This window comes from Xiphias gladius, chromosome 7 (assembly GCF_016859285.1).
Source record: "Xiphias gladius isolate SHS-SW01 ecotype Sanya breed wild chromosome 7, ASM1685928v1, whole genome shotgun sequence".
In the NCBI taxonomy this organism is placed as follows: domain Eukaryota; kingdom Metazoa; phylum Chordata; class Actinopteri; order Istiophoriformes; family Xiphiidae; genus Xiphias; species Xiphias gladius.
Window position 1 is genome coordinate 11,348,673 of NC_053406.1, and position 27,429 is coordinate 11,376,101.

Consider the following 27,429-nt stretch of genomic DNA (forward strand, 5'->3'; position numbering starts at 1 on the left):
TCTGCTTTACTGTCTCTGTGCTGCTGTCGTGTTAGAGAAGTAGGAAGTCTTGTAGTTAATGTACCTGGTTAAATAAAGTTGACTTGGTGAAGAGTTGCAGCAGCCTTATACTCAGAGGTTGAGAAAAGGGAGTAAAGAAGGAAGAGAGCGGGGGGGGCTGACTAAAGAATTACAATCATTTTCACTGGCAGTAGCTTAGGAGTTGAGTCCAAAAACAAAAATTTAGTTCTTAGACGAAGAACAAAACACACCGGATTATCAGAGCAGCAATTTCTTTGACAGCAGATTTGGCCAGTTTGAACGGTTTTGGCTGAATGTTAAATTTCTCCCTAAGTACCCTAAAGATTAATACAAGTGAGATAGACTAGTATCAAACAACAGGTAAGTATGTGTGTGTGTGTGTGTGTGCGTGTAAGGTGGAGAGAAAGATAAGTGAGGAGTGTGTGAGTTGAGGAGGTCACCAGACAGAGCAAACATTAGACTTCTTGGTTCTTTAAAGTCCAAACCAGACATGCAGCTGAAGAGGAAATTGTTACATTGCTCAAGCAGAAGGACGAGGGATAGACAGAAATAGAAAAAAATACTGCTTATAAGGCTGTGTTCATAAGAAAACAAATACACCACTAACACGGTGGATGAGCATCATTTTTTTCAGTTTGCAGTTCATGAATCACCTATTTCAACTCTACTGACATTTTTTCCTTCAGACCTCAGACGACACTGGGCCCATTTACAACCTGTATTAAAATGTGGTCTGTAGGTGAATTTAGCATCTGTAGAAGGAAAGTTGAGTGTTAGATCATTTATGTGCACTAAATGTGAAACTAATGTGGAGTTTATTAAGTTCGCCTCCTGATAAATGGCAATGGATAGCCAAAAAAAAAATGCCAACAGGTTCAATTTTTATATTATTGAGTTAGAACTGACAAAAATGCCAAACAAGCACAGGTAGACTTTTGCTTGAATATACTGCCATCGTTCCAGCAAAATGTTCAAATTTATTTATGACTGTCATGTTTAAATTCTGATACATTTGATACAAAAAAAAAAAAAAAAGCTGTGGCTCATGGTTATTATTGTGTCATTGTGTGGTATTTTGCCAAACTTAGTGTGAAATCTCGTGAGACTTGTGAGATTTCGGCCATGGAGCAGAAACATCATCGCCCTTGGCAGAAATACCTCTGCTAGAATAATGTACATCTACTAGATAACTGTGGGGTCAATATGAGACAGCAGCGTAGAGTGACAGAGCTGGAAAAACTAGACGGGTGCCATTGAAACAGACACAGTTATCACCACCAATATCTGTCACCTCCGAGTTACGAATCATAGAAGACAAGGTCCGTGGAAGCTGCAAGGAAGCTGTCCTATATACAATTTCACGTCGTCCTTACACCATCCAGTCAGTTAGACCACCTACGAGTACACTAAACTTTATAAATACACCCACACGGTTGTTCTTGCTGCCATCTTTTGCAGAATTAAAACGAATATATTTGAATTGAGTACAACCTTAGGGACCTTTGTGGGAAGATATTATTTAGACTGTCATGCAGTAAATGGATCATTGAGCGTCAGATGCTGTCAGTGTCTGTCAGAATGAGCTCAACAGTTGACAGTGATCCAGTGGAAAGTCCTGCCTATTGTAGGCTCGCTTTGCAGTAATTAATCAAAGTTATATGTTGCAATATTAAAGGAAAACATTTTCTAGTCAAAGATGCTGGAGGCAAATGAGTCAATCTTTGACAATCAAGTGGGAATTCGAGTCAAGAACAATTTTATGTACAGGAGGGTAAAAGCAGCACTGCCTCCTAAACTGCTCGCTGACAGCTCCACCCGTCAAACCATTATGTATTTGAGTGGCCCAAATAATTCACAAAGAGACAATACAGTGACTGGTTATATAACACAGTAATAAGTATGCGGCAGAACAAACATTTGTTTTTTTTATGTCAGGTTTAATCAATTTAAGTAATTTGATTGGATTTTTCTAGTTTTATAGACTGAAATGTAGAAAGACATTTTGTATATACTGTTTTTTTTCCCCCTTTTATTACATCAAATACTGTCGTATACTGAATTTGCAGGGAACGCACATCTAAATCTTTACTGGTGTTTTGGTATGTGGACACGCTTTAAGGAAAATGATACTTTTGCAGGCTGAAAGTAGTTAGGGAGAGATGTGGATGATCAATCTAAAAAGAAAAGCACAAATTTTTAATCGACCAGCTGAATTAAATACGAGGCCTGAAAGCAACAGCATGAGGTGGTTCTGTGCACAATCTGGGTTCCTGGAAGCAAATTGCAGTGGTGAACCTGAGACAAGTTAGTGGGCTACTTTTAACAGCTACAGCGTTTGCGAGTGTCTTTGTGAGAGTGTGTGAGCGAATGAGGACAGTTTCCAAAGGTACAAATCATGGGTTATGTTTGGAACAACGAAGAGACACACTGACTCAAATGATCGTAAAATTCTGCAGACGGAGAAGAGACATGATTCGAGCTGGACTCACTGACGGAGTAGAAATGAGCTCTTTCAGGATCTCCAAGCCAAACTATAAACGCCTGCATGAGGACTCTCAATGTTTGTGCAGGGCATGAAGCATACCACTCTAGTTCTAGCTTTCTACACATCAAACTCTGGACAAAATTGATATGTCAATCCGTCCGTCCAAGACCAGAGCACATCTGCTGTCATGTGCTCTGGCAGGCTGCTCACCAGTCGTCTCAGTGCTGGCAAAGTCAGGCAGGCAGTTTAAATCATTCCAGAGAACTACAGAGACCTCCCCTTTGTTTCAACTTTCCATGTGTTTCTCCTCTTTCTCCTCGACTATGAAAGGCCGCTGTCTCTTCGTCCCTCCGCTCTGACTTCTCTCTTTCCCGTTTCTTCCCTGAACTCTGATCATCTGCCCCCTACCCCCCATCTTTCCTCTATCCTCACATCCCCTCTATTTTTCTGCGCTCCCTTCTGCAGCTAATTGTTAACAGTTCTATACCGTCAAACTGAAAATACTGATTCCATGTGAAGCAATACAGAAACAGAAATAAAGATCAGTTACAGGAACAAAGGCCTTGGGGGCTGCAAAGAAGGAATGTTACAAAGCAAACGCTGACAGAAAAACAGACAAACAGACTGAGGGAAGAAGGAGAAAAAAAAAAAAAAAAAAATCAGGGTTTGGGAAACTGAACTTATGTCAAGTTTAAATTTAAAGTATCCGTTTGATTGCTGCTGCAGACAAGAAACGAAATTTGTTTGTATGGCTGCTTTATAGGAGAGAAAGGAAAAAAAAGAAATGGAGTGAGAGTGTTTGTGAGCGTGACACAGAGAGGGGGGAGAATTGTGGTTAAACATTTGCATGTGTGGTGAGACATGTGGCCACCATTACTGACTCTTGGTTTGGAGGTTATTGTCCTTTTCTATTCTGTCTTCTCTCCTACATTGGGAAACTCTTGACAGACCATTAGACCTGCAAGGCAAAGGTCATATGACATGACGGAGAAAGCTGAAGCTGTCAGTAAGCTAGTTTTTGGTAGCCTTGCTAGCTTGTCTGCTTGTTCTGTAAAGCTTCGATCACACTTCCTTGCGGACGTGCTCACGGACAGCTGCGGACACCCGGGACGCATAGTTGTTCTTAATATACTCTTTTCTAGTACGCTTGGAGTCAACTTGATGCAGACCATGCGCAGTTGGTGCCCTTGCAGCATAGTGGCTCACAACAAATGGGAGGGTACACGGACGTCCGCACAGCTCCCCGCGTGCTTACAACATTTACGTCACTAGGACCCTAGTGGACCTTTGCATAGAAAAGTTTAAATTTTGGGAAATATGTCTATTCACTTTTTTGCCGAGCGTTAGATGAGAAGATTGTTGCCGCTTTCGTGTCTGTGCACGAAATATGAAGCTACAGCCAGTAGCTGGTTAGCTTAGTTTAGCCTAAAGACTGGCAAACAGCTAGCCTGGCTCTGTCCAAAGAATATAATATACTATAATAATAATATATTAATATAATTAATACTTTATATCTTGTCCGTACAAAAAACAAAGTGTAGAAACTACACTTTGCAGTTTTAAGGGGGAGTTATGTGTCTGACTATTTCTTGGCCATAAAACCAAAAATGGTTGTTTTTACACGTTTATATACAAATTTAGAAAACAAGATTTGGACTAATGTATTATTTAGTAACCTTTAAAAGTGTTAGCTAGAGGAGCCACATTCACATTACAACCTCCATGTGGTCTCAAGATAAACGTAAGGGTTCACAAGAAGAGAAAGAAAGATTATGAATACACACGCATACATACGTATACACATACATTTATACATATAAACACACACACATACACATACATACACACACGCACACACACACACACACACAGTGTGTAAAAAAGACTCTGCAACTATTGCTCACTAAACACAGCCAACACAGTCACTCTACCACCACTGCATGCCAATCCAATTTATTGATATATGAGACAAACAGATTTTAACATTCAACATTTATTGATGATTGATTACTGGATGTAAACCCACACTTCCTAAAAAAAAAAAAAAAACAAAAAAAACACAATTATAGAATGACAAAGGACAGACAGGCATGAAAGAGAGAACACCCCCCCCCCCCCCCTTTTAATACAATAAGCTGATAGACAGTGAGTGAAAGCAAAGTAAGACAGGAGAAAGTGAGGGATACACAGAGGGCGACAGAAAAAACATCCGCAGCCCAGCAAGCGAGCCGGTGGGAAGAAAGACAGGAACATCCTGGTCCACTCATGCAAAACACACAACGTCTGTGTGTCTGTCTTGGTCAGTGCAAGTCTGCATCTGCGTGTAAGCACACAGGCATGCATATGAGTATCAGAGGTGTCGATCTAGGGCAGCTGCTGCTGCTGGGGCCACAGCTGGTTCAGCTATCAGCGGAAGAAAAGAGGCGGTATGGGAAAAGGAGGAGGAGGAAGAGAGAGACTTAGAGGAATCAATGAGGAGATACCTGTCCCTACGGAGAACGTGGAGAAAGAAGAAGAAAGGGGCTGAGAGCAGAACAAGGAGGCAGTTGTTGAGGAAGGCAAATTTTGCTCCTGTTGGACCAGGCCTGGGAACAGACTGTGATGTGAACATACAGTCAGCAACACTTCTGGAACTTGTCGTTTCAGCATTAGGCACTTTCCCAGACCCTGGTCCAAGGACAAACAGGTGCTGCAGATAAAACACGCAGTCCATCTCTCAACACTAGCATCCCATCCAAAGTTTGTATTCTTTTCCAAATGGGACAAGGTGAGATGCCAATGAAAATATGATTCATACATTATATATGTAGATGTGATTTTTTTTGTTCATACCTAAATAGTGAACTATTTGGAAACATATCAGATTTGTATCTGGCAGTGGTGATTTAATGTTGGCTGCCAAGAACACCGTTTATAATGAGTGTTTAAAAGGAAGCTTGTAACTGTAAAAATTAACCTTTCAGGTAATTTAGAAAAGATTGGAGCAACAGGAGCATTGCCATATATGCCTGCTGATAAGTAGGAAGAAAGTGCAGTGCCAAAAGATATATATTTTTAGGTACAGTATACTAGTAGTGAGAAAGTGAATTTGACAAATTAATCTTAACACAAGGTCCACCTTCTAGCATAAAATTTTCCGATGTGATTAAAAGCTCAAGAAAAAGGTAGTAAGTGGACCTTGAGTTAAGATTAGTTTTGTAATACTACAACATTTCTCAGGTTATAAAAGTCAATATTACATACTTAAAAGTTTATATTTCTCTTGTAAAATGTTCTACTCAGCACATATCTGGGTCATATTTTTTTTCTTTATCCAAATTGTGTGAATTTGATGTTTATGTGGAAAAAAGAAAGAAAAAAGAATATTTACATATAATAATATCTGTATTGGATTCTAGTATCAGTCGGGCTGTAGTCAGTACCATGACACTGGGATAAAGACAGTTACTGAGTCACGTACGGAAATGATACAGCATGTTCTGAAGGTAAAACGCAACCATCCCAGTGTCAGAGAAGACGGTTATCCTTGCACTCTCCCTGAGTAGGCCCCTGCCACTGGATCTCCCAACATGACTGGAAATCGACTGCTTGGGAACGCAGCATTCCTGAGGAGGTTGTTAACATTCCTCGAAACGTATTGAATCAGCAGAGTACAGCTGGCTCCGCTTGCCACGGTATGCAAAGATGGATGAGAGTTTTTTTTTTTTTCGTAAGAAGTGCTGTGTATTTGCTTGTTTGTGTTGTGCAGTGAGAAGAAGGTGCTATGTGTATCTCTATGTATGTATGTATGTATGTATGTATGTATGTGTGTGTGTATGTATGTGTGTGTGTGTGTGTGTGTGTGTGTGTGTGTGTGTGTGTGTGTGTGTGTGTGTGTGTGTGTGTGTCTGAGTACAAGACAGAGTCTGAGAGTTTCAATGTAAGTCAAGACAGGAGCACCTCAGTGTATATGAAAGAAGCTTTCACATTCACAGCCCCTTCCATACGGTCTACTATAGGGTAAAATTCTCCATATTCCAATGATGGTAATAAAATGTGAGTCAGCTGTTCACTCTAGTGACACTGGAGCCAGTTATTTTTTCAATACCTGGCCACAGAATATGGTCTCACCCACACAAATTTGCAATGCAAATACAAAAGGGTATTAATGACCCTTTTTTTCCTTACAAACAAACACATGCTATTTGGTCGAGGCCCACACAAATTCTGTAACTGCCGTACATGAGCACAGCGCTCTGTGCATCAGGATCAGCCTACAGAGTACCTCGTGGTTCATCTAGGCCAGATTTTTGCCGCCATTTTTGAGGATGTTTTGTGCAACATTATGCAGGCAGTTATCGGCGGCAGATTGTATTGTGCATACTTCCAGCAGAGACATGCCTCCATAAGAAAAATGGTTGTAGTCTGGAGCCCTGTCAAAGTGAAGTTCAATTTAATCGAAACAAGTTGTTCAGTCACGCTCTTTAACCCAGGTTGATTTTGTTTAATGTCAATTTAAGTTCCTAACCGGAAAAATTGTGGTGACAATAGCAGAATCAAGTATCACAATATTTTTTTTTACCTAATACCTTAAAACTGATACCGATACATAACAATATAAGAAAGTTATTGGTAATAGGGATATAATAACCGAACAGATAGAAGTTCTGTTTTCCCTAAAACATTTAAATAATGTGTCAGTTGACTGGAATACAATCTCTTAGACCAACAACAATGCTGAGGTTAATCACATGTACAGTAAGTAATCAAAATCCTAGATTATATTTAGTCCCTTATCATGCATCCATCCAAGCAGGGTTGCGGGGGGCTGAAGCATATCCTAGCTGACATTGGGTGAAAGACAGGGTACACCATATAGGTAATATATGAATATATACTGTAGGTCTAACATTAATAGAATGTAAAAAAAAAAAAAATGTATTGTTGACTCCCACTATAGACGAATTAAACAATGAAAGTGAGAGAGAAAAATAAAGAGATGATGGCTAAACCTGAGACAACTTTTGGTCTGACTATCCATTCTTTTATCTGAGATGAGCTCAACAGCCTCGGTCAGTCAGTGGATCTGAGAGAAGCCCTGAACTGCAGCCCAGTCTGGTTCCCCACTGATGAGCAGCAGTGGCAGCAGAGACAACACACTAGTTATCCTGAACCAAAATGCTCTCAGACTGCATTTCAATGCCTCTCCGCTCCGGTTTCTTACAAACAAACAAAAAAAAAAACATGCATTGCAATACTTAAAGTTATGCTTACAACACATAAAAATAACCAACATAAACAGTGCACTTTCCAAACTGATTATTCATCTCATCATGTTTCCAACCTTTCTGTTTACCCCTAATTAATCACAGGGAGCAATGTCTTCTCCAAGTATGGTGCCTGCAACTAAACTACAGACACAGAACAATACCATGCAAGTACTTTAGCTGTCATAGTTCTTGGCCCTTGCAATAGTGCTTGTCCTTTCATTTTCCTTAGGTCCTTATCTTAGTCCTTGCAATCCATTTGTCCACGCATCCATATGCAACCTTAGACTGATGCAAACAAATATTCTGCAACCATAACTAAACTGTAACATGAAACTGACACTGTATTTTATACTCTTTGTGAGGCGCATCGGACTCCTAACTGCGTCAAAGGTAGACGCCACCTTTACAAAGAAACATGTCTGCTGCTGCTGTCTGTCCAGTAGTTATGAGATCCGAAAACAAAATTACAGTCACTATTTAAACTGGGAAGACACAACCCAGGAATGTTTGTACATTATCATAGATGACAAAAGCAAACTAATGTCCAAAAACATTGATACAAAGGCTCCATCCAACATGAACAAAGACATACACATTCATACATTCAGCAGGGAACTGGGAACACCAGTCATCTCACCCTGGAGGTTGCTAATCATCTAAATGTCATCATGGTGCGTTATGTTCACTGGAAGAGAAGCGAGGGTACGTCCAGCACACTGACTGACATCAGCATACCAATTACAGAGAGACAAAAAGCCTCTCTGCCTGACAGATAAGATAAAGACATGGTAGGACCAGCCTGCCCTGGGCCGCTAGTGTGAATGACGTCAGTGTAGGAGAATAACTCATTATCACTGGTTTGGTTCAACTAAACGCTCAGTGAAATTATGCCTAGCAGAAGTAGCAGAAACAGTGGTAACTTAACTTGGGCTGCAATTTACAATAAGCCCTGTTTCACAGCAGACATTTTGACTTATCATAGCAGGAAAAGCACGTGTTACTGATAACATTAATGATGGCTCTCTTCTATTCAAGAGTCCCAGTAAGTGAGCCAGCATGAACGATACCAGGACCCTGAAACTGAAGCAGCGGAATTCAGCCATCATTCATTTTATTTTTACACCTCAACTTTTCTACTGTAATATCTCTGTAACTAAGGCCTAGTAGTCACATTCTGGCAACAATAATTAGCCTAATGACTTTCAAACACACCTTCAAGACAAATCCCTGGTAAGAGCGGTGTTTCTTTTTACCTTTTTAACTTCTTTTTCTCCTAGGTGCGATGAAACAATGCCAAAACAGATTTAAAAGTGTCCTAACAGTAACTGAATATAATAAAATTTAAGTTAAGAAATATAGGAGCAGGCAGCATCAACTGATGACATTTATAAGGTGATGAAACCGAGATTGAACTGTTTGGCCTCAATTCTAAGCGTCATGTCTTGAGGAAACCAGGCACCGCTCATCAACTGCCCAATACCATCCCAGCAGTGAAGCATGGTGGTGGCAGCATCGTGCTGTGGGGATGCTTGTCAGTGGCAGGGACAGGGAGACGGGTCAGGGTTGAGGGAAAACTGAACGAAGCAAAGTACAGAGATATCCTCAAAGAAAACCTGGTCCAGAGGGCTCTGGACCTCAGACTGGGCCAAAGGTTCACCTTCCAGCATGACACTGACCCTAAGGTGTGCAAAGCTTCTCACGTCATACCCAAGAAGACTCAAGGCTGTAATCGCTGCCAAAGGTGCTTCAACTAAGTACTGAGTAAAGGGTCTGAGAACATAGGTCTATGTGAACTTTCAGTTTTTCCTTTTTAATAAGTTAGCAAAAAATTCTAAAATTCTGTTTTTCAATTGGTCATTATGGTTTATGGTAGATTGATGAAGGGGAGAAACGAAATCAATTTAAACACTTTTAGCATAAGGCTGCAACATAACAAAATGTGAAATAATGTAGGGGTGTTAATACTTACTGAATGCACTGTAAACCTTCGAAAGGATTAGTCTGACATTTTGGGAGATTCGCAAAACCAAAAACATAGGACAAAGAAAAGCAGCCACAACTGAGACGCTGGAACTAAAAAATTTTTGCTTTAAAAATAAGGACCAGTGTGTAGGTTTAGTGGGATCTAGTAGTGAGGTTGCAGACTGCAACCAACTGAATACCCCTCCAATCACCCCTCCCTTTCCAAGCGTGTAGGAGAACCTACGGCAGCCTTCTGGTAATGTAAAACTGCAAAGGGCCCTCTCTGGAGCCACTGTTTGGTTTTTCCGTTCTGGGCTATTTCAGAAATCGTATGAAGGGCTCATTCTCTGCTAACGAAAAACACAATGATTCTTAGTTTCAGGTGATTATACACTAATGAAATTAGTGAGTATGAATATTTTATTCAATTTCTGCCAATAAATCCTCGTAAATCCTACACACTGGTCCTTTTAGAGATGGATGAATAATCAAAATATTGTCAATCATTATCATTGTTGCAACTCTACTCTTCAAAATTTCATCACAAATATGATCTTACAGCAGCATTTTGGCATAGGAGTTTCCACTCGAAATCCATGGTAACGCTTCTACAGTCTACAGACTGTCTCACCAGTGGGCTGTTACAAATGAAAGTTGGAACTGAACCAGCCACTTGTGTGCGCATTTACTGTATGCAAGTTATACATGCTTAGCCAAGGGAGACTATGCAAAAGTACACTTTTATAAAACCTAATTTGACTAGTCAGGGTTGTAGCCTGACACCTCTGAAAACACGACTGAAGAGACAAGAGCAGAGCGTTAAAAGGTGAATACCATCCATAACCAAACTGTGTACTGTGTATGTATCTTTGCGTGAATTTGTTGATAACATTCCTTCTTTTTTGATCTTGGAAAGTAGGGAACAGATTCAAACAAAACAAAGTCCTGAGTAAGGAGCTGAGTTGTATTCTGAGCAGTCTCCAAAGTTCATTTCAGCATTGTCATGCAGTATGATTCTGGAGCTGGCGTGGCTGTAAAGTGCATTGAACACATTTTCTCAATGGACATCAAGTGAACCGCTTTGACAGCAGCAGGCCAGGCAGGGCAAAGAGAGGTGGCCTTTCATCCTTGCTAGCTGTTAGCTTTGGCATGGGCTCAGCAGCCCTCAGCCAGCCTTCCTGCCTGCCTGTAAACTGGGAGTACACCTGGGGGTTGGGATAGAGCGGAGTGAAGGAGAAAGGGGTGAGAAATGAAAGAGGGAATATAAAACAGCCCGTGGGGGTAATAAATTGTATCATATTGTGTTGTATTGTAGCATATGAAAGCCAAGCAGGAAGGAGGGAAAGGACTGCAAAAAAGATCCTACTTTCCTTGGTTTTCTCCTTTGAAAAGAAATAATGTCTCTTTGAGGTCTAACAGTAGAAGCAGAAGTGCTGAAGCAGGTGGGCAGACAGATATGCAGACAGGCAGGTAGTGACTCAGACAGCAAGTTACACAAGCCAATACACACGCCAAAAAATGCAGGCGGCGAAGCAGACAGACTTGCAAATAAGGAGGTCGCAGACAGATGAGGGAAATGATTTTTTTTTTCTGTTTGGCTGGTATTTTGCTGAATAGCTGTAGTAGTATCCATGGCAACATGACTTTGGCATTCTCTTCAACGCTGGAAAGAGCAGCAGGTACAGAAAGAGGAGCAGGCAGCTAGTGGACGCTGGGATTCACACTAGACGGAGAAGGAGTCCGGCTATGTGCAGTGTTCACCTAGGCGATATATCAATATTTATCTTCTATTACGGCAGTGATTGCCAGGAGGATGATACGAGAGGCTGCTGTGTGTCACTGTTACCTTGATACCCACTGAAAAACTGTGCATGATTACACTGTTGAGTTTGGATAAACAGCTGGTTAGATCTGGACAGTTCTTAATGCCATCTAAAAGTTCTAAGTACAGGTTTATCATGCCAAAAAACATTTAAAAAAAACATACTGCCAGTGCAAAACTGATCAGTTGGAAATATTAAGTATGACACACTGAACACTGGTATGCTGATGAGTCCATAATCTGTGACACAAAATTACCTCGCTGAGTTTAGAATTGAACAGAAAGTGTTAAAGACACAGTGAAATAAAAACTACATTATTCATTAGGGTTGGGGGGAAAAAAAAAAAATCTTTCACTTAAGTATCGCAATTCCTTTTTTAACAATTTGTAAATCGCCACACCGTTTCCTGAATCAATATTTAGTTTATTATTTACACTGAGCTAATATTATAACAGCTAGCAGTTAACAGTTAGTCCCTGAGCTAGCCGGTTAGCCTGTTAGCATTGGCCCGTGAACCGGAGATCTCTTAAGTTTGTTCAAATGGTGGACGGAAGTCGCCAATTTCCCACTCAGTGAATAAATCCTTGTTAGCATAGCTTTAAGACAGAGCCAAGGGGTTTATAGTAACGATGCTGCTGAAATAAAACTCAATATGACTGACTGACATGTGATGTGAATTGTTTTTGGAAATATGACTCATGATATAATAATAGGGTGTATACTTAAATTTATCCAATCAAATGTGATTTGGAGTGACCAGCTAACCCCCCATCATATAAAACCACATTAGCTTGCTACAACAACCCATATCTGTTAGCTAATGGGCTGTAATAGCTATAAGAGCAATATCATGGATTTGGCAGTGTGTGTTTAGATATTATTTGGAATACCTTGCTGCAGTCTAATTACCTAATTTTTCCCATGAAACAACACAGGCAGCTGGAGCATCTTCAAGATAAAGATGCTTTAACTGCCATTTCACTGGGCCTTTAAAAACAATGAATAAACCAAACTGTTACTCAGCCATGCAAACACTTAATATCTGTAATTCCATTTCAGTCAGTCATCTTCAACCTTTGTATGTATTATGGAGAAGTGGCTTTATTTACAGTTTGGACATTGAGGGTCCTGAAACTGACATGATTTAGATTGCATCATTGTCGCATTTAATAGTCAACATAGGTGAGAATGTGAAAGAGTTACATACCTCTCATCATTATAATTCTCTGAATTAAAAATGAATTCTAGAATACCTCATCATTAGTTGTGATTTTAGATTTAATTATTCCTAGAACAAAACTTAGTGTTGGCAGAAACGGGGTTCAGGGCAAATTTTGCCACTTTAATTGGATCATGAGCCAATGAAAACCCTGCTGGTTAACATATCAGTCGCCATGGCTGCATATTTGTATCTGTAGACCAAACTACTGTGTTCTGCCAGTAAAGGCCATCTTCCCAACTTTCACTTCATGTTCACATTTGAACTTCAGCAGCTTTTGGGAAGTACTCATGAGGACTCACCTCTTTTGGCCTCTTAGCTACCTTGAGAATATTATTTCAAGACATATATGCATAGAAATATACAGTTAGGTACATAAGTATTTGGACAGTGACACAATTTTTGTAATTTTGCCTCTGTACACCACAATGATGGATTTGAAATGAAGCCATCGAGATGTGATTGAGGTGTAGAGTTTCAGCTTTAATTCAAGGAGTTTAGGAATTACTACCATTTTTACCCATAGTTCCTTATTTTCAGAGGGTCAAAAGTAATTGGACAAACCAACATAATTGCAAAGATAAGGATTATTTTTAATACTTGGATGAAAATCCTTTGTGGGTCAATGACTGTTTGCAGTCTGGAACCCATGGACGTCACCAAATGCTGAATTTCCTCCCTTGAGATGCTTTGCCAGGCCTTTATTGCAGCTGCCTTCAGTTGCTGCTTGTATGTGGGTATTTCTGCCCTCAGTTTTGTCTTCAGTCAGTGAAAAACCTGCTCAGTGGGGTTGGGGTCAGGTGACAGACTTGGCCATTGAAGTCTTTTCCATTTTTTTGCCTTGAGAAGCTCTTGGGTTAATTTCGCAGTATGTTTTGGGTCATTATCCATCTGTACTGTGAAGCACCGTCCTGTCAGTTTTGCCACATTTGGCTGAATCTGAGCAGATTATGTAGAACTATACACTTCAGAATTCATCCTGCTACTTCTATCAGCAGTCACATCATCAATAAACAACAGCGACCCAGTTCCATTGGCAGTTATACATGCCCATGCCATAACACTGCCTCCACCATGTTTGACAGGTGATGTGGTTTGCTTTGGATCGTGACCCTTTCCTTTCCTTCTCCGTACTCTTCTCTTCCCATCATTCTGGTACAAGTTAATTTTGGATGAATGTGTCCAAAGAATCTTGTTCCAGAACTGGGCAGGCTTCTTTTTTTAGATTTTTTCTGGCAAAGTCTAATCTGGCCTTTCTGTTCTTTAGTGTTACCAGTGGTTTGCACCTTGTGGTAAACCGTCTTTATTTACATTTATGAAGGCGTCTCTTGATTTTAGACTTTGACAATGATAGGTCTACCTTCTCAAGAGTGTTTTTGGTTAGATGTTGTGAAGGGGTTTTTCTTCACCAAGGAAAGAATTCTGTGATCATCCACTTTAGTCGTCTTCTGTGGTCTTCCAGGCCTTTTGGTGTTGCTGAGCTCGCCAGTGCATTCCTTCTTTTTAAGAAGATACTATATTGGTGATTTGGCCACTCCTAAAGTTTCTGCCATCTTTATTTTGTTATAAATGTTATATGGTGATGATAATGATACATAATAAAACTGTTAAATTAGAGAAAGTCTTTATGCTACCAGGTGTCCATGCATAAGTATTGATCCCAGGTGAAAACCGCACCAAGGGCAACCAATAAATTCCAGTCAGGCACTACTCAGCCTGTGTCATACAACTGATAATTACAAATGTACACTCAGTTGACAGTTTATTAAGTAGCTAAAAACTAGCTAAAACGAATGCAGTCCAATTCAATGGTCCTGCAATAAATCTTCCATTCATGAAAGTTAAATTATTCAGCTTTTATTAAAATTGTTTTAGAGAGTCATTGAAACAACTGTATAAATCATTTTGGAGGATGTAGTGTGTGGTGCTTTTGAGGTTTATCGCATTAGACATAGAGGTGTTTCTGTTATTTAGCCTACCTTCATTGGTATTAGCGGGGTGGACAAAATAACACAAAATTCTGAACACCCTCCCTGGTGTCAGATGAGTATAGTTTAGTTTTGAGTTTTTGTTAATAATTTTTTAAACAACAACTGACTGAACATCAATGAAACTGATGTATAAAAATGGTTGTAAATCCTAAATAGTTAATGTGATATTTTTGTTAAACCCTTTGAATTCAAGCTGAAAGTGTACACCTCAATCACATCTTGATGGCTTCATTTCAGATCCATTGTGGTTGTGTACAGAGGTAATATTACGAAAACTGTGTCACTGTCCAAATACTTATGTACCTACCTGTATATATACATTTACAGTATATGTCTGTGTTTCATTTAGCTCTTCTGTACAGTGATCCAACACAGACAAATATTCACAACAACCCAGGGGACTGTGTTCTATGTGTGTGTTTCTTGGCAATAACTTCAAGAGGGAATTACTTTTTCCTCAACATTTTAAGGCAACTGCCAGATAAGAAATGTTTGTTTTAGTTAGGTAAAATTGGAAAAACTTCAACTCCTTTTCCGACATGCTTGTTAACGGTACAGCGTAAGTAACCAAACACAACATTTAAAGTCCAAAAACTAAATTTTCATACCCACTTGAACTTGTCTCACATGTGCCCACAATCATCTCATTTTATTTGTTATGCTTACAATGCTGTGGCACAAGGCAGGCAAATACACAAAGACACACTCAGTTACTTGGTTGGAAGTGTTATGTGTAATAACAGAGTGTGGCTGCTATTTTTATCTGTAGCCCTGTTTGTTTTCTGTTTTGAGGAAAGAGAAAAGAGAAGAGGCTAAGAGTCCAGCAGCTCATTGGATTGAACCCCTACATCTGACACTTAGCACAGCCAGAGGGAGGAGGAAAACAAGGACACCTATGCCAGAGCACACACCCATACAATGTGTGGCCACATACACACATTTAATATTAATTATTCAAAGATTTGATTCAGACACAAAAACTTGAAAAAGTGTGCTGGGGGAGTGCAGATGGGAATGAATTTAACTTGTGAGTCCAAAAAGAAAAAGGAAAAACAGTTGGATTACGACTATATTAATGCTATTACAGATTTACTGTTCAGGAACAGGGATGGATTTGGGGATTATTAGGCTCATGTGATCCTACCTTGTATCCAGCATGGGTCCTGTTCTTTGTGAGCGGCGTGGTGGAGCACAGCTCAATGGCCTCAGGCTCGTGAAAGATCACCGTGGGCAACGGTTCCTTCCTCAGCGTAAGCACATTTAGCTTGGTCTTCAGCATGGTCTGAAAGTGCTGATGGTGAAAGAAAGAAATACGCTGTGCTTTAGGCAAACTTACAGTCAGTACCAGATAAGTGTAAGCCTATGATTCAACGTTTGTAGTTTCCTTGTCAACACTGCAAGAGGCTCAAAAAATAGCAACCCCCACAATACTGGCATTTTAGTGTTTTTGTCATTAATAAGTGTGTAATAAAGTATAAGATATGTCACCACTCTCGAGTCCGGAAACATTCAAGATTTATATTACAGTATGAAATGCGAAGGTACAAAAAATGCTACTTGGCGCTCCATTAAACTTTCATTAGGCTCAAAAGCTTAAAATTCTGACAAAAGACATAAGGATATTGTGTTTTATCCTATTGGTCAACACATACCATAAAAGAAACCAGTACGAAATTTAAGGCACATGTATTCCAGATTTACCCTCACTCACACACACACACACACACACACACACACACACACACACACGCACACACACAGAAAGACACACACACACACACACACACACACACACACACACACACACACACACACACACACACACACACACACACACACAGAAGACACATCTCAGTGGTGAAAACTGGAGATGATTACTGGAAGTGAGATGGTGCAAAAGGTTTATTCTGCAGAAAGTGGAATATGAGGAGCAGAGGACGGGAGCTCTACCCGCGCTCCCTTCGTCAAAACAAGAGTAGAGAGCTGCCTTCCCTCATACTACAGTCCATGGCCAGTGTTTCCTGAAGCCGAGCAGAACCACATGGCCAATCTGGCCCTTGTGCGTTCCACCCTGTGGAATGTCTGGGCTTCCTTAAACAGTCGGAGACAAAACTGAGCAGCTAATGAGAGCAGGACTTTCACAAATAAGGCAGAAAAAGCCTGCCCTATGGCACGTCTGAGGGTCTAGGTGTCTGCAACCTAACCTAAGTTATTTAGCATTGTCTAGCTCTGGCAATCTATCGGTTAAATCCTGAAAAAGAAACATTTGAGAGGTCCTCTGCACCTGCGAGTGCAATTTGTTTCTCCTCCAGGTCTCTGGATGACCTTTCTTGAGTTGCTGGCACAAATTTAACAGGTTCTGTATGATAAGTCAGTGGAATAAATTTAACTCGCTGTTCATCAGGGACTGCTTTGATTCTCACTTGCATGGCTATTGTATGTCATTCCTTTTAGTTTCCACCTTTATTACTGCTTACATTCTGCTATATACAGCCATGCTAGCAGCAGTATGAGGTTGTGCTTTGAGCTACATACTAAAATCAGCATGGTAATATGCTCAAAGTGACAATGCTAATACGCTGATATTAAACAGATATAATGTTCATACCATGTTCTCCATCTTAGTTTAGCATGTAAGGATGCTAGTGCCATCCAACTAATGGGCCTCATCATATGACACTTTGCCCTTCAGCACAACCTGTTGTACAACCTGTTGGAGCAGAAACAAGACCACTGTGGACCTTCATGTGGAGAAGAGAATAATAAAGAGAAGGAGGGGGGTGTCAGGAAAGACGAAGATAAGGCAATAAAAAAAAAAAAAAGCAGAGAGCAGATGAAGGAGAAAAGGAGAAAAAGCAAGATGGAGTTGTGAAAGTAAAGCCACATGTGTGTAAATGCTCGCTGACCTCCGCGTCAGCACTTTACAGCTTCCTGACAGCGGCTCACATTCCTGCGGTTGGGGGGGGGGGGCTGTGGTGGGCTCCCCGACTCCTCCACCCCCCCACCAGGAGCAAAAGCCCTGAGCAGAGGGCCACTTGTGGAGTAAAGCTGGAATTCTATTCATAATATTTTCACTGCATTTTTATGTTTTGTATTTCTCAATTCCCAACAGTCTCCTCATCAAGTTATTGAATCTATTTCTGACTATAATTCAGATCCAGGCAGGTTTTCTGTCGCCACCGTCAGGACACTGTGGCCTAGACTGGTTGTGAGCTGGTTACAAGACAAAGGTTCTGCCTACACTTAAGATCTAAATGCTAAACGATGGCTGCTGTCACAAGAAAATCTTCAATTTTTCAGGAAGAGAAACCCTAACAGACTGTTAAGGCCTACAGCCATAGTGCTAAGATGTACTGTATTATGAAGAGGCTAGACTACACAATACAAAACATGTTAACAGTTTACACATTCATTCCTAGCTGTTAAATTTCTATTATGTATTATAAAATATTCCATCAAGAACATTTAAAAGTTGAATGATTTATTATGACCAGTTATATTTAAGAAATCCAAAACACTGATTAAATTATTACACAACATCTTCACATAGCAACACTTTTATTCTTCAGTTGTCATTTAAACAAACAAAAAAAATGCTGTTGGTTGTAAAGGTGATATAGTCCATGTGTTTTTAAATTAAAATGCTTTTTTTTAAAAAACCTAATCTCATTATTTAAAGTTTGTTACTCCCAGTCTTCACATATTTAGACTTGCTGTAAATCGAATCAGAGTATTTGGTCATTTGTAAGCCAGTTATGACATTTACCGTCAAAACAGCAAAGTTCTACATATTTAATAGCATGACTGTGATGCTTAAAGCATCAACATTGACTCACTGCTACCTGTGCTCATGCGATTAATGTTTATTTATAGTGCAAAGAAGTTACAATAAAAAGGAACCAGACTTAATAATGCCGAAACTCCACCACTGTGACTTTTATAAAATTTCAGTTTTTTATATTTTATGGTTCTTGAGGACCATATAATGTGTATTTTTGCCTAAAATCAGTACTTCCAATAAAGTATATCCCACAATATTGGACATAAGCCTAAATTCTTAAAATAAAATTGGGTGGACAACCCAGGTAAAACGTGTATCTTAGCTCCAAACAGACCCAATGTTGCCAACTAATTCTGAATGACTGCTCTTCAAGTATGTCTCTGATTACTGCTGGAAATCACAAGTTTCATTGAGACAAGTACTAATTCTAAATTCTCAGAGTCTCTATGAGTGAATAATTATGAATCGTGCATTTAAAAGTATGCAAATCCATGAAAATACTTGAACAATCATGTCCATGAGAAATCAAGTAGACAGGCTTTGGAGAGTGTCTTGTGCAGTTTGTCTCCTGCAGTGATGAGCTTAACAGGTCACAGATGGTAAGTTTAACTTCTGGGCCCCTGAGGGAGCATTCTTACAGGAAAGAGGTTCTCAGGTCAATCTCATGGTAAGACACTGCATAACAGGGTAAAAAAAAAGACCTCCGCCACACCCACTGAGAGACACAAAATAGGGGTTATAGGGATGTGATCTTGACAAAACTGTAGAAAACAGCTGGAAATGATGTTAAGAAGCCAACGGAGGCAAAATGGGTAGATGTTCCATGTCTAAAAAGCATGATAATCTGAAAAAATTCAACCCTTGGCTACACAAACGGCTACTGGTTCATCCCAAAAACTCATAAGGTAGTTAGTTATATAAGGTATGGTTGGAAGCTTAACACAGACCTCAAGACCAAAACAGTTTGTCTATTACATTAACCTATCTGAGACACATTTGCATACGCCAACCCAGACAAACTTGATTAAAGAGTGTGTAGAGCTCTGTACCAGATGTTGTACGTCTGTCAGGTGCTGGCAGAGAGCAAGACATTAGGACATCACTGTTATCTGGTCATCCGTTTTGCATCTCATAATTTCATTTTCAAAAGAACATCACCAGCCCAACAAGGTCGAATGTGGAGCCGGACATGGTCCAGGATCAGAATCATTTTTACTGTGCATTTCAGTGAATAACAGAAAAGGTCTAGTATCGTGATACTTGGCTATTTGAATAGCACCATAAGATTGTTGGGAATAAATAAATAGCCAGAAGGTTAATAAATACAACTCTTTTGTGGTGGGTACAAATGTTTGGTACATACATCAAATTCTGTATCACTGTCAACACCTTGGGGTTTCGATTTTGGGGTGATACCTGCAATCAGTGTCACCCCTACCACCACATCAAGGTCAGTCAATGTTGTCAGGAGACCAACCATGACAATTAGTATGGAGCAGAGCTTTAAGAAAGGCCAAAATGTCATGATTTGTCTCAATGGTTAAGTGGGACAAGCCTTCTATGTAGAGACAAGAATAACTGAAGAAGTAAGAGCATCAAGCATTGCACCTTGAACTGCACATTGGTCCTCCTATACTAGCTGGCATAGGTGCCCTGTGGATTTTTCTTGTAAGCAAAGTTCTGTTTACATTCAGTATTACTCATCAAAATTAATTGCGTGTATGCCTGACGCCTAACAAACATTTTGGATCGATTTCCTTCCTAAGGAAACATTTTCAAAAAAAAAAAATATATATATATGTTTAATATTTTGGAACCTGCATTGTTTACATCGATGTTTGCTTGCTAGCACTCCTTTTCTTCCCCACCTTTTGGTGGTGTATTCCTGCATGATGTAGGCATGCTGGGCAATGTAACTTTTTTAAGCTGTTCTTCAATGTGTTTACAGCTTCCCCCTCTGATCCTGGAACAGTTTACGAGAGGAAATATGTCTGAATGGGTTTCTTGGACTATTATCGCCACCTGTTGCTCAATGGCATAGCAGGAAACCATTGGCAGGAATGTGTATCACCTCATGCATCCATAAGCATGCATGCTAGACACTAACCAGATGGGGACAAACTCATAAAAAAATTTGCCCAATTGCTTCTACTTGTGGCCAAAAACTTCACAGGGTACCTTTAAAGCAGGAGCTAAATATTTTTCTTAGAAAACAACAGACATTAAAAAAACCAGCATCACCAGACAGAAATATTCTGTCAATGGGTGAGGGAAGATTTGTTCAATCAATAGTTCGTGCCAATTAGTAGACGTTAAGAGCTATAGTTACCCATCAAATGAATTGTTCATGAATTCGCTTCTCTAAACAGGGCCAGTTTAACCAACAAAACATGTCTTTTCAACCAATGCCTTTACTTTGAGGCTTCACAAACCTTGCGTAACTTTTTGCTGGCAACCAGCTCTCTCCTGCCCTTGTTTGTACCTCAGGCCCCAGTTGTACACACAAACAAATCTTTCCTTCTGTAACCATACTGAGGGAATACACTGTGATCCACAGGTAGAGCAGGAGGAGGTTCGCCCAGCATGTGCTGGCAATTACTTGCTAAAGCTAGAAGTAGGATGCGCCCCTCCAGTTCCCTGCATGGTAAAGGACTGGGCACTGTAACTTTCTAAGCTGTCCCGCTATGTGTTTACAACCTCCCCCTCTAATACTGGCACAGTTTACGAGAGGAAATATGTCTGAATGGGCTCAACCCTGAGAGGACTGTGGGAGGTCCCTATGCAGAGGAAAACCTGTTTTTCTGCAATTGTGATTGGAGTACTAGGGTGTGTAGGAGGAATAAGATCAATGATCGGTTGTTATGACTGGTGGGTTACTTCTATAGGAGGAAGTGGGTATTAAAGTACCCAAACCTCAGAGCATGGGGGTGGCAATATCTGTCTGGCAGTAAAAACATCAACAACTCTTTGACGTAAACAATGAACCAACTGCAAAATCTAAAATTGTCTACACAGATTCAAGACATGGAAAAGAACTGCTAATGACAAAAAAAGCGGGTCACTGTAAAAAACATGGTCTATTTATATGTGTTCCATCATTCACCTACTGTCATGTAGAGTCTTAAATTTCTCCTGAGGGCTTAAAGATCTCAGACAGCACTAACGAGTTCTGATTAGTCTTATAGTCAATTCAGAATTTTTTAAATTGCAGGTGGATGCTACATCTTTGTTTTATTCATGTTACATGTAATAGGTTATCTTAAACCCACCGATTAGATTTTTTTAAAATACTAATTTCTAAGGCTGTAACTGACGATTGACGAGCTGATTATTTGTTTAGTATATAAAATGTGTGGATATAATGAAAAATACTTAATACTTAAAAACTATAATTTCCCAGAGCGTGAGGTGAAATTTTCCAATTATTTGTTTTAACGTGACAAAACGCGAAGATATTCAATTTACAATTATGAAAGGTCAAGAGAAGCATCAAACTCTCACAGGTGAAAGGTGGAACAGTCAAATGTTATGTATTTCTGCTTGAAAAATGACTCAAATAATTGATCAATTATCCAAGACGTTGCCATCTAATTCTTTGTTAACTGACCTGATCGGTTATTGGACAAAAACTTTCACAAATATAATGGTGAAAACTAGGAAAATTGGTTAAAATTAGAATGGATATTTGTGCCTTTAAGGCTAGAACTTGCTGCACTTAAGCGAATGTTGACAAGGACCGTTCTGAGACATTCCTGTGGCTGTTTCTTTAATATGTGCATGGACTTTGAGTTTAACATTCAGGTTTATATTTCTTATTGGATCAAATAATCTGTTTGTTTAACATTAGAGTCCACACGATGCCTTGCTGAGAGCTGGGAGATGAGAGAGAGGCTCTGCAACCGATGTTCAACCCTAACAGACTTCTCTGCGAAGACATGCAGAGACGTTTATGTGCATCTCTGCAGTGCCATAATTCCAGCCTTAGGCCTAATCTAGCAAATGGAGATCTGAACCCTGCCAAGAACCAAGACACAACAGGAAAAGGAGAGCAAGGCCACAGTGTACAATTTATGGTAGTGTTCTATGCAAAAAACAAATGAAAGCTAAATTATACAGCTGAGACAGTTCCATTATGACCATTCGGAAGGATAAAACCCGTCAAATGCAAATCCTTAAAAAACCTTGAAAAATTAGATTTTTCACAAACAGGAGTTTATTCCCATTCATCAAATACAGAGAGCCAAACCAGTGAGCCCGAGCCATTTGTTCACAAGAGGCAAGTGTCTGCAGGCTGAAATAAACCCACCAGTCGAGGGACCATGGGAATTTTTTGCCATTCTGCTCGTGATTTCCTCTTGCCACCGAGGCCACAGTCTCAACAACGGAGCCCTGTGGCCAAAAAAAAACCTCAGACAAAGAAACGGGCACACAGACATACAAACAAATAAAGGACGAGAGAGATGAGCCAAAGAAACAAACGAAGATGTACAGTGGCTGATTTTGACAGTGTTTGACCTCAGCTATTTCTGCACTGACAGGTCCACATTTTTTTCCTCTAAGTCAGCCCTGTTTGTCAGTGTCACACACATTAAAGTGTCAAAAGTGGAAACCATGGCTAAAGAAAGAGCTGCTGACAGAGGGGAAAAAACATATTTGGTAGGGATATTCAAAAAGGAAGTTGTTGTGTGTGTATGCATGCTTAACTTGCCTGAAAACTTGCATGCGTGTATATGCGTGTGTGCATTTGTGCCCAGACCACTGCATATTGAGCAATCTGTCGTTGAACTGACGTGGCCTCTGCCTGGGGAGGAAGGGCCCCCGAAACTGACTGAGGGATATGGACAGCGAGACGTAGGAGGGATGGGGAAATGGACACAGACAGAAAGACGGACAGAGGGAGAGAAAAACAGAGAGGCATAATGCAGCACCAAAACACAGCCTTCGCAACACAGACTTTGGTTCCAAAACACTTCCGATTCTCAATGAAAAGGCAGCTTGCCACTGGTACAGCGTAACTCCAACACCATGACCTGTTTCCCCTCGCCCCCACCGCCTCCATCTATCTCTTCCCCCTTCCTCTTCCCGCCCGAGCGTGAGACAAAAATGCAGCAAGACATCGAGGTTACTATGGCAACAGCTGACAGCACAAGTTTGGACGGATGCCATGGTGAATGAAGACAACAAAACAGAAGATAATAAACACTAGCGTACTCTGGACCATCTACCTAATGGATTCAGCACAAACCCCCATCATTCCCGACTTAAAACTGGTGAAGGATACCAGCTGAAAGGATGGTCGTCGCCATGGTTACAAAGCAGCGAATGGCCAGGCATTGTTATCTTTCTATAACCACTTTTAGGGGTTGTTCTTTGTTTTTTGTTTTTTTTTTAAATAGTCTTATTTTTAAACAATAACCTTTTATTTACTGATCCAAGTGATCTTGGCAGTCCATGTGGACCATGATCTATTCATTATGGTGTTGGCTGTTTACCCCCAGAACAGAACAACCTGGGTACACTATGTTGATCCAAATTCTCCTACAAAGTCATCCATCAAGTTAAACATTGCCATTCAGTGTTTCATACTCTTAAAGTGGACAGCAGAAACATCTCAAACTCCTTATCAAATATAGCAAACGTGGCCCACAGCTGTTCTCCAGGAAGTAAGCTGATGTGAGCCAAGTGCTGGTTATCAAAAGGAAGATTTCTTTAAATACACAAACCTACCTTTTCCAATAACTCCTACATGACTTGAATGCAACATGATGACATCATCAGGGTTATTTTTTCAGACCTCAAAAAGCTCCCTTCAGAGACCCTCAAGGCTGAGTCGCACTCCCCAGCATGAAGAAACCGAACTTCATAAGTAAAACTGGAGGAATACCCCTTTAAAGAATACCTAGTTTTATATGTGCATAGGTTCCATAATCTAAATCCACAACTTTCACAGATGTAACAGCCCAAAAATCTTATTTATTCAATCTCATAGAGAGGATGCATGCTAATCTGGAAGCTCCCCGTCTTGTCTGTTCGCACAACCACTATGAGAGACTGTTAAGAAATCCGCTGATGAACGATATTCAGGGTTTGGTAAGCGGACTGTTGCTAACATAAGGTTTGAAAAGTTTTAGGGAATTCATAGGCAGGGCTTAACACTGACAATGGCTTTGAGTCAAGACAGGATCGAGGCCGGTCGAGACCACAGGTCGGGCTGAGGTTGCTGACACATAGACTTTACTGCTTATGCTTCTGTCACTCTGTTTTGGAGCACTAAAAGTGTGGAGGTGGTGGGCTGAATACGGCAGTAAAAATGCCAATGTCCATCGAAGACATACAGGATAACTACTGGACTTACTGGGCAGGGACATTCAGTTTGAAGCAAGTATGACGGTTACTGTTCAGCACATGAGATGGGTAGACCAAAGACCTCTATGTGAACCTCAAATGAATTACACTTTGAGAAAAGTATCATTTAGACGATAAAAATAAAAATAAAAACTTTACCTCAGATTATTTCAGCCCTGCACCACATGACTGTTCGCGTGGCTGCTCTTCTTTGAGCGACTGGAATGAATCACTCGCTCACGTGCACTACCCAAATGTAGTTTTACAAGGAGCCACGGAAAATGTGAGATAGATGGGGACTTTATGACACTTGTTGAGCGTGACACTGAAGCCCGTCGGCCCCAGAACACGCTCCATTAATCCAAACATCAGCGCGCAGTGCGCAATGAACCTTAACCAATAAACAGCTCGTTTACACGTTATAGAATTTTGTGTTACTAGGTGATAGTTCTGGAACACGGTTGCTAGGCGACGCATTAAGTATCACCGGCGGTCGTAGGGAGTTACAGCATCGTTGTTTAAACAATATGAAAGGGGGGGGGGGGGGGGGGGGTCCTGCAAATGTGTTTTTGTTGGATAATTTACAGCAGCGGCCCCTAACTCCACATCTGACAGGAGGAAAAACACCGGAACTCTCGGTTTTAGTAATAAGTCGCGATTCCATCTTCTTGACGCCTGGGCAGTGGAGGGGATTGTGCAAGTTGACTTGGCAGGCGGTCCTCAGGCCGACATCTGGAGAGCATTACGTCTGCGGGAGACGTGAAGCCAAGCTCGGTGCGCGGCTTGCCCCTGGATATCAAACTACGTGTCATTAACAATGCGTGTGTGTGTGTGTGTGTTTGTTGTTGTTTTTTTCATTTCATAACAGACCACAGACGGCAGGTTACTGACTAGAGACTGCTTCTTCTTCTCTTTTTTTCTCCGTGTTTTTTCATCATTATTTACTTTTTAGCATTTTCACACAGGAATGAGGAGGAAAGCGGAGTTTAAGGAAAAATAAGAGCGACAACGGGAGGAGAAGGCCTCCGGTTGCATTCAGGTTAGGGTGAAGGTAGAGTGTGGGATGAAACGGGCCTGTAGGCCAGAATAACCGTTTCCTACACTTGCTGGGATATGCCCGTCACTGACAGTGGAAGGAAATCTCCAGCGATGGATTAGCGCAGGAACGAGGCGGAGGTCCAAATTGTTGCACGGCACCCGCGGCTTGCGTAACGTGAATGGGTGCGTTTACGCGCAGCACCGAGAGGGAATCATACAGACACAGAGATTAGCAGAAAGCGATTGTTTGAATGCCAGGGACTGATGGCTATCGTTTCTAAAGACGACCGCCGACAGCCCAGTGGAAGATTAGACACAAAACATTTCTGTAGCTGCTCACAAACCGTAGCAAGTCTCTCCAGGCTGGAGCCATGCACGGCACGGCGGGTTTCGGTGGCTGTTAACACGGCTCAGGCGTTTGTTTACTGCTGCCCAGTCGACAATACGCGTTTCACTCACTCACTCTCTCTCTCTCACACACACACACACACACACACACACACACACACACACACACACACACACACACACACACACACCCCCTCTCACTCACACCCTTATCCTACCTGCAATCGCTCCGACGCGGGTTGCCACATATTAGCAGAATCAGAGGTTGTCCGTCTTTGCTACAGCTTCTTCTCTTTTCGTAGTCCGGGTCACATCTGTTCGCTTTCACGGCTCGAGTCTCTGTCCTCCTTCCATCTGGACTGGTCGCTAATGAAGGATGTGTTTGCTCCGCCTGGCTGTAGTCAAAAAACTGGCCAGCAGGTGGCGGTACCTGCGCCCTGTGACTGGTCGGCTCCAGGTGCTGCGTTCAGGTGCTGTCGGATATCCAGGGGTCAGCCAGAAACTGACAAGGTGGGATTGAGCTTCAGGCGGAAACTAGCCTACATCTGCAACTATGCTAAGTTAAGCATAATGTTTGCCTGTTGTGGCGAATTTTCAAATTGTTTTATTTTAGGAGCTTTCAGTGTGTTTTACCATTTTTACCAGACATTCACATTTCCATTTTTCAAGCTTTCTTCTATTATAGTTTTCTTGAATAAAAAAAAAAACCTACTCTTAAAGCTGTGCTAATAAATATTTTTATGTTAACAATGGGCAAATGACTATGATTTGAAAGAATCACTCCTGAGCCCACAGAAACTTGCTACCCACCTCTGCAACTTGCTTCGCTATACATAGCGATTTAGCACCTTTCAGCTATTTGTTTTGGTTTTATGGCTCACAACCTTACTGTTTTGGTTGTAGTTTTCAGAAGTTTTCAATTTTTGGAATCTGTTTCTTCCAAAAAAAAAGCTCTGAAAAAACGTACTATATGCTGTCTGCCCAGCACCGAACAACACAGACTGTTAGCGAGTAGTTGGTGAATATGTTGAAACATTTAAGAATGTCATCTCTAGTGGTACAACCCCGGCTATTGTGGCAGGAAATTAGCTGCTAAAACATCTGCAAAGCTAGTCTCCTACTGACAATTTCTAATAAAAGCATACAAAGTACCCAATTTTCATATTC

At 40.8% G+C, this 27,429-nt stretch overlaps 1 protein-coding gene across 1 annotated transcript in view; it reads right to left on the reverse strand.

The window, feature by feature from the left end:
• The window catches only part of pid1 (phosphotyrosine interaction domain containing 1), a 33,651-nt gene extending 7,033 nt beyond the window's left edge, over positions 1-26,618 (reverse strand). Inside the window, exons 1-2 of the mRNA XM_040131676.1 lie at positions 26,481-26,618; positions 15,895-16,041 (exon numbers count right to left, since the gene is read on the reverse strand). Coding sequence (XP_039987610.1) covers positions 15,895-16,041; positions 26,481-26,510 — 177 coding nt within the window. The 5' untranslated portion in view covers positions 26,511-26,618. The remainder of the gene's footprint in view (positions 1-15,894; positions 16,042-26,480) is intronic.
• Positions 26,619-27,429: the final 811 nt, after the last annotated feature.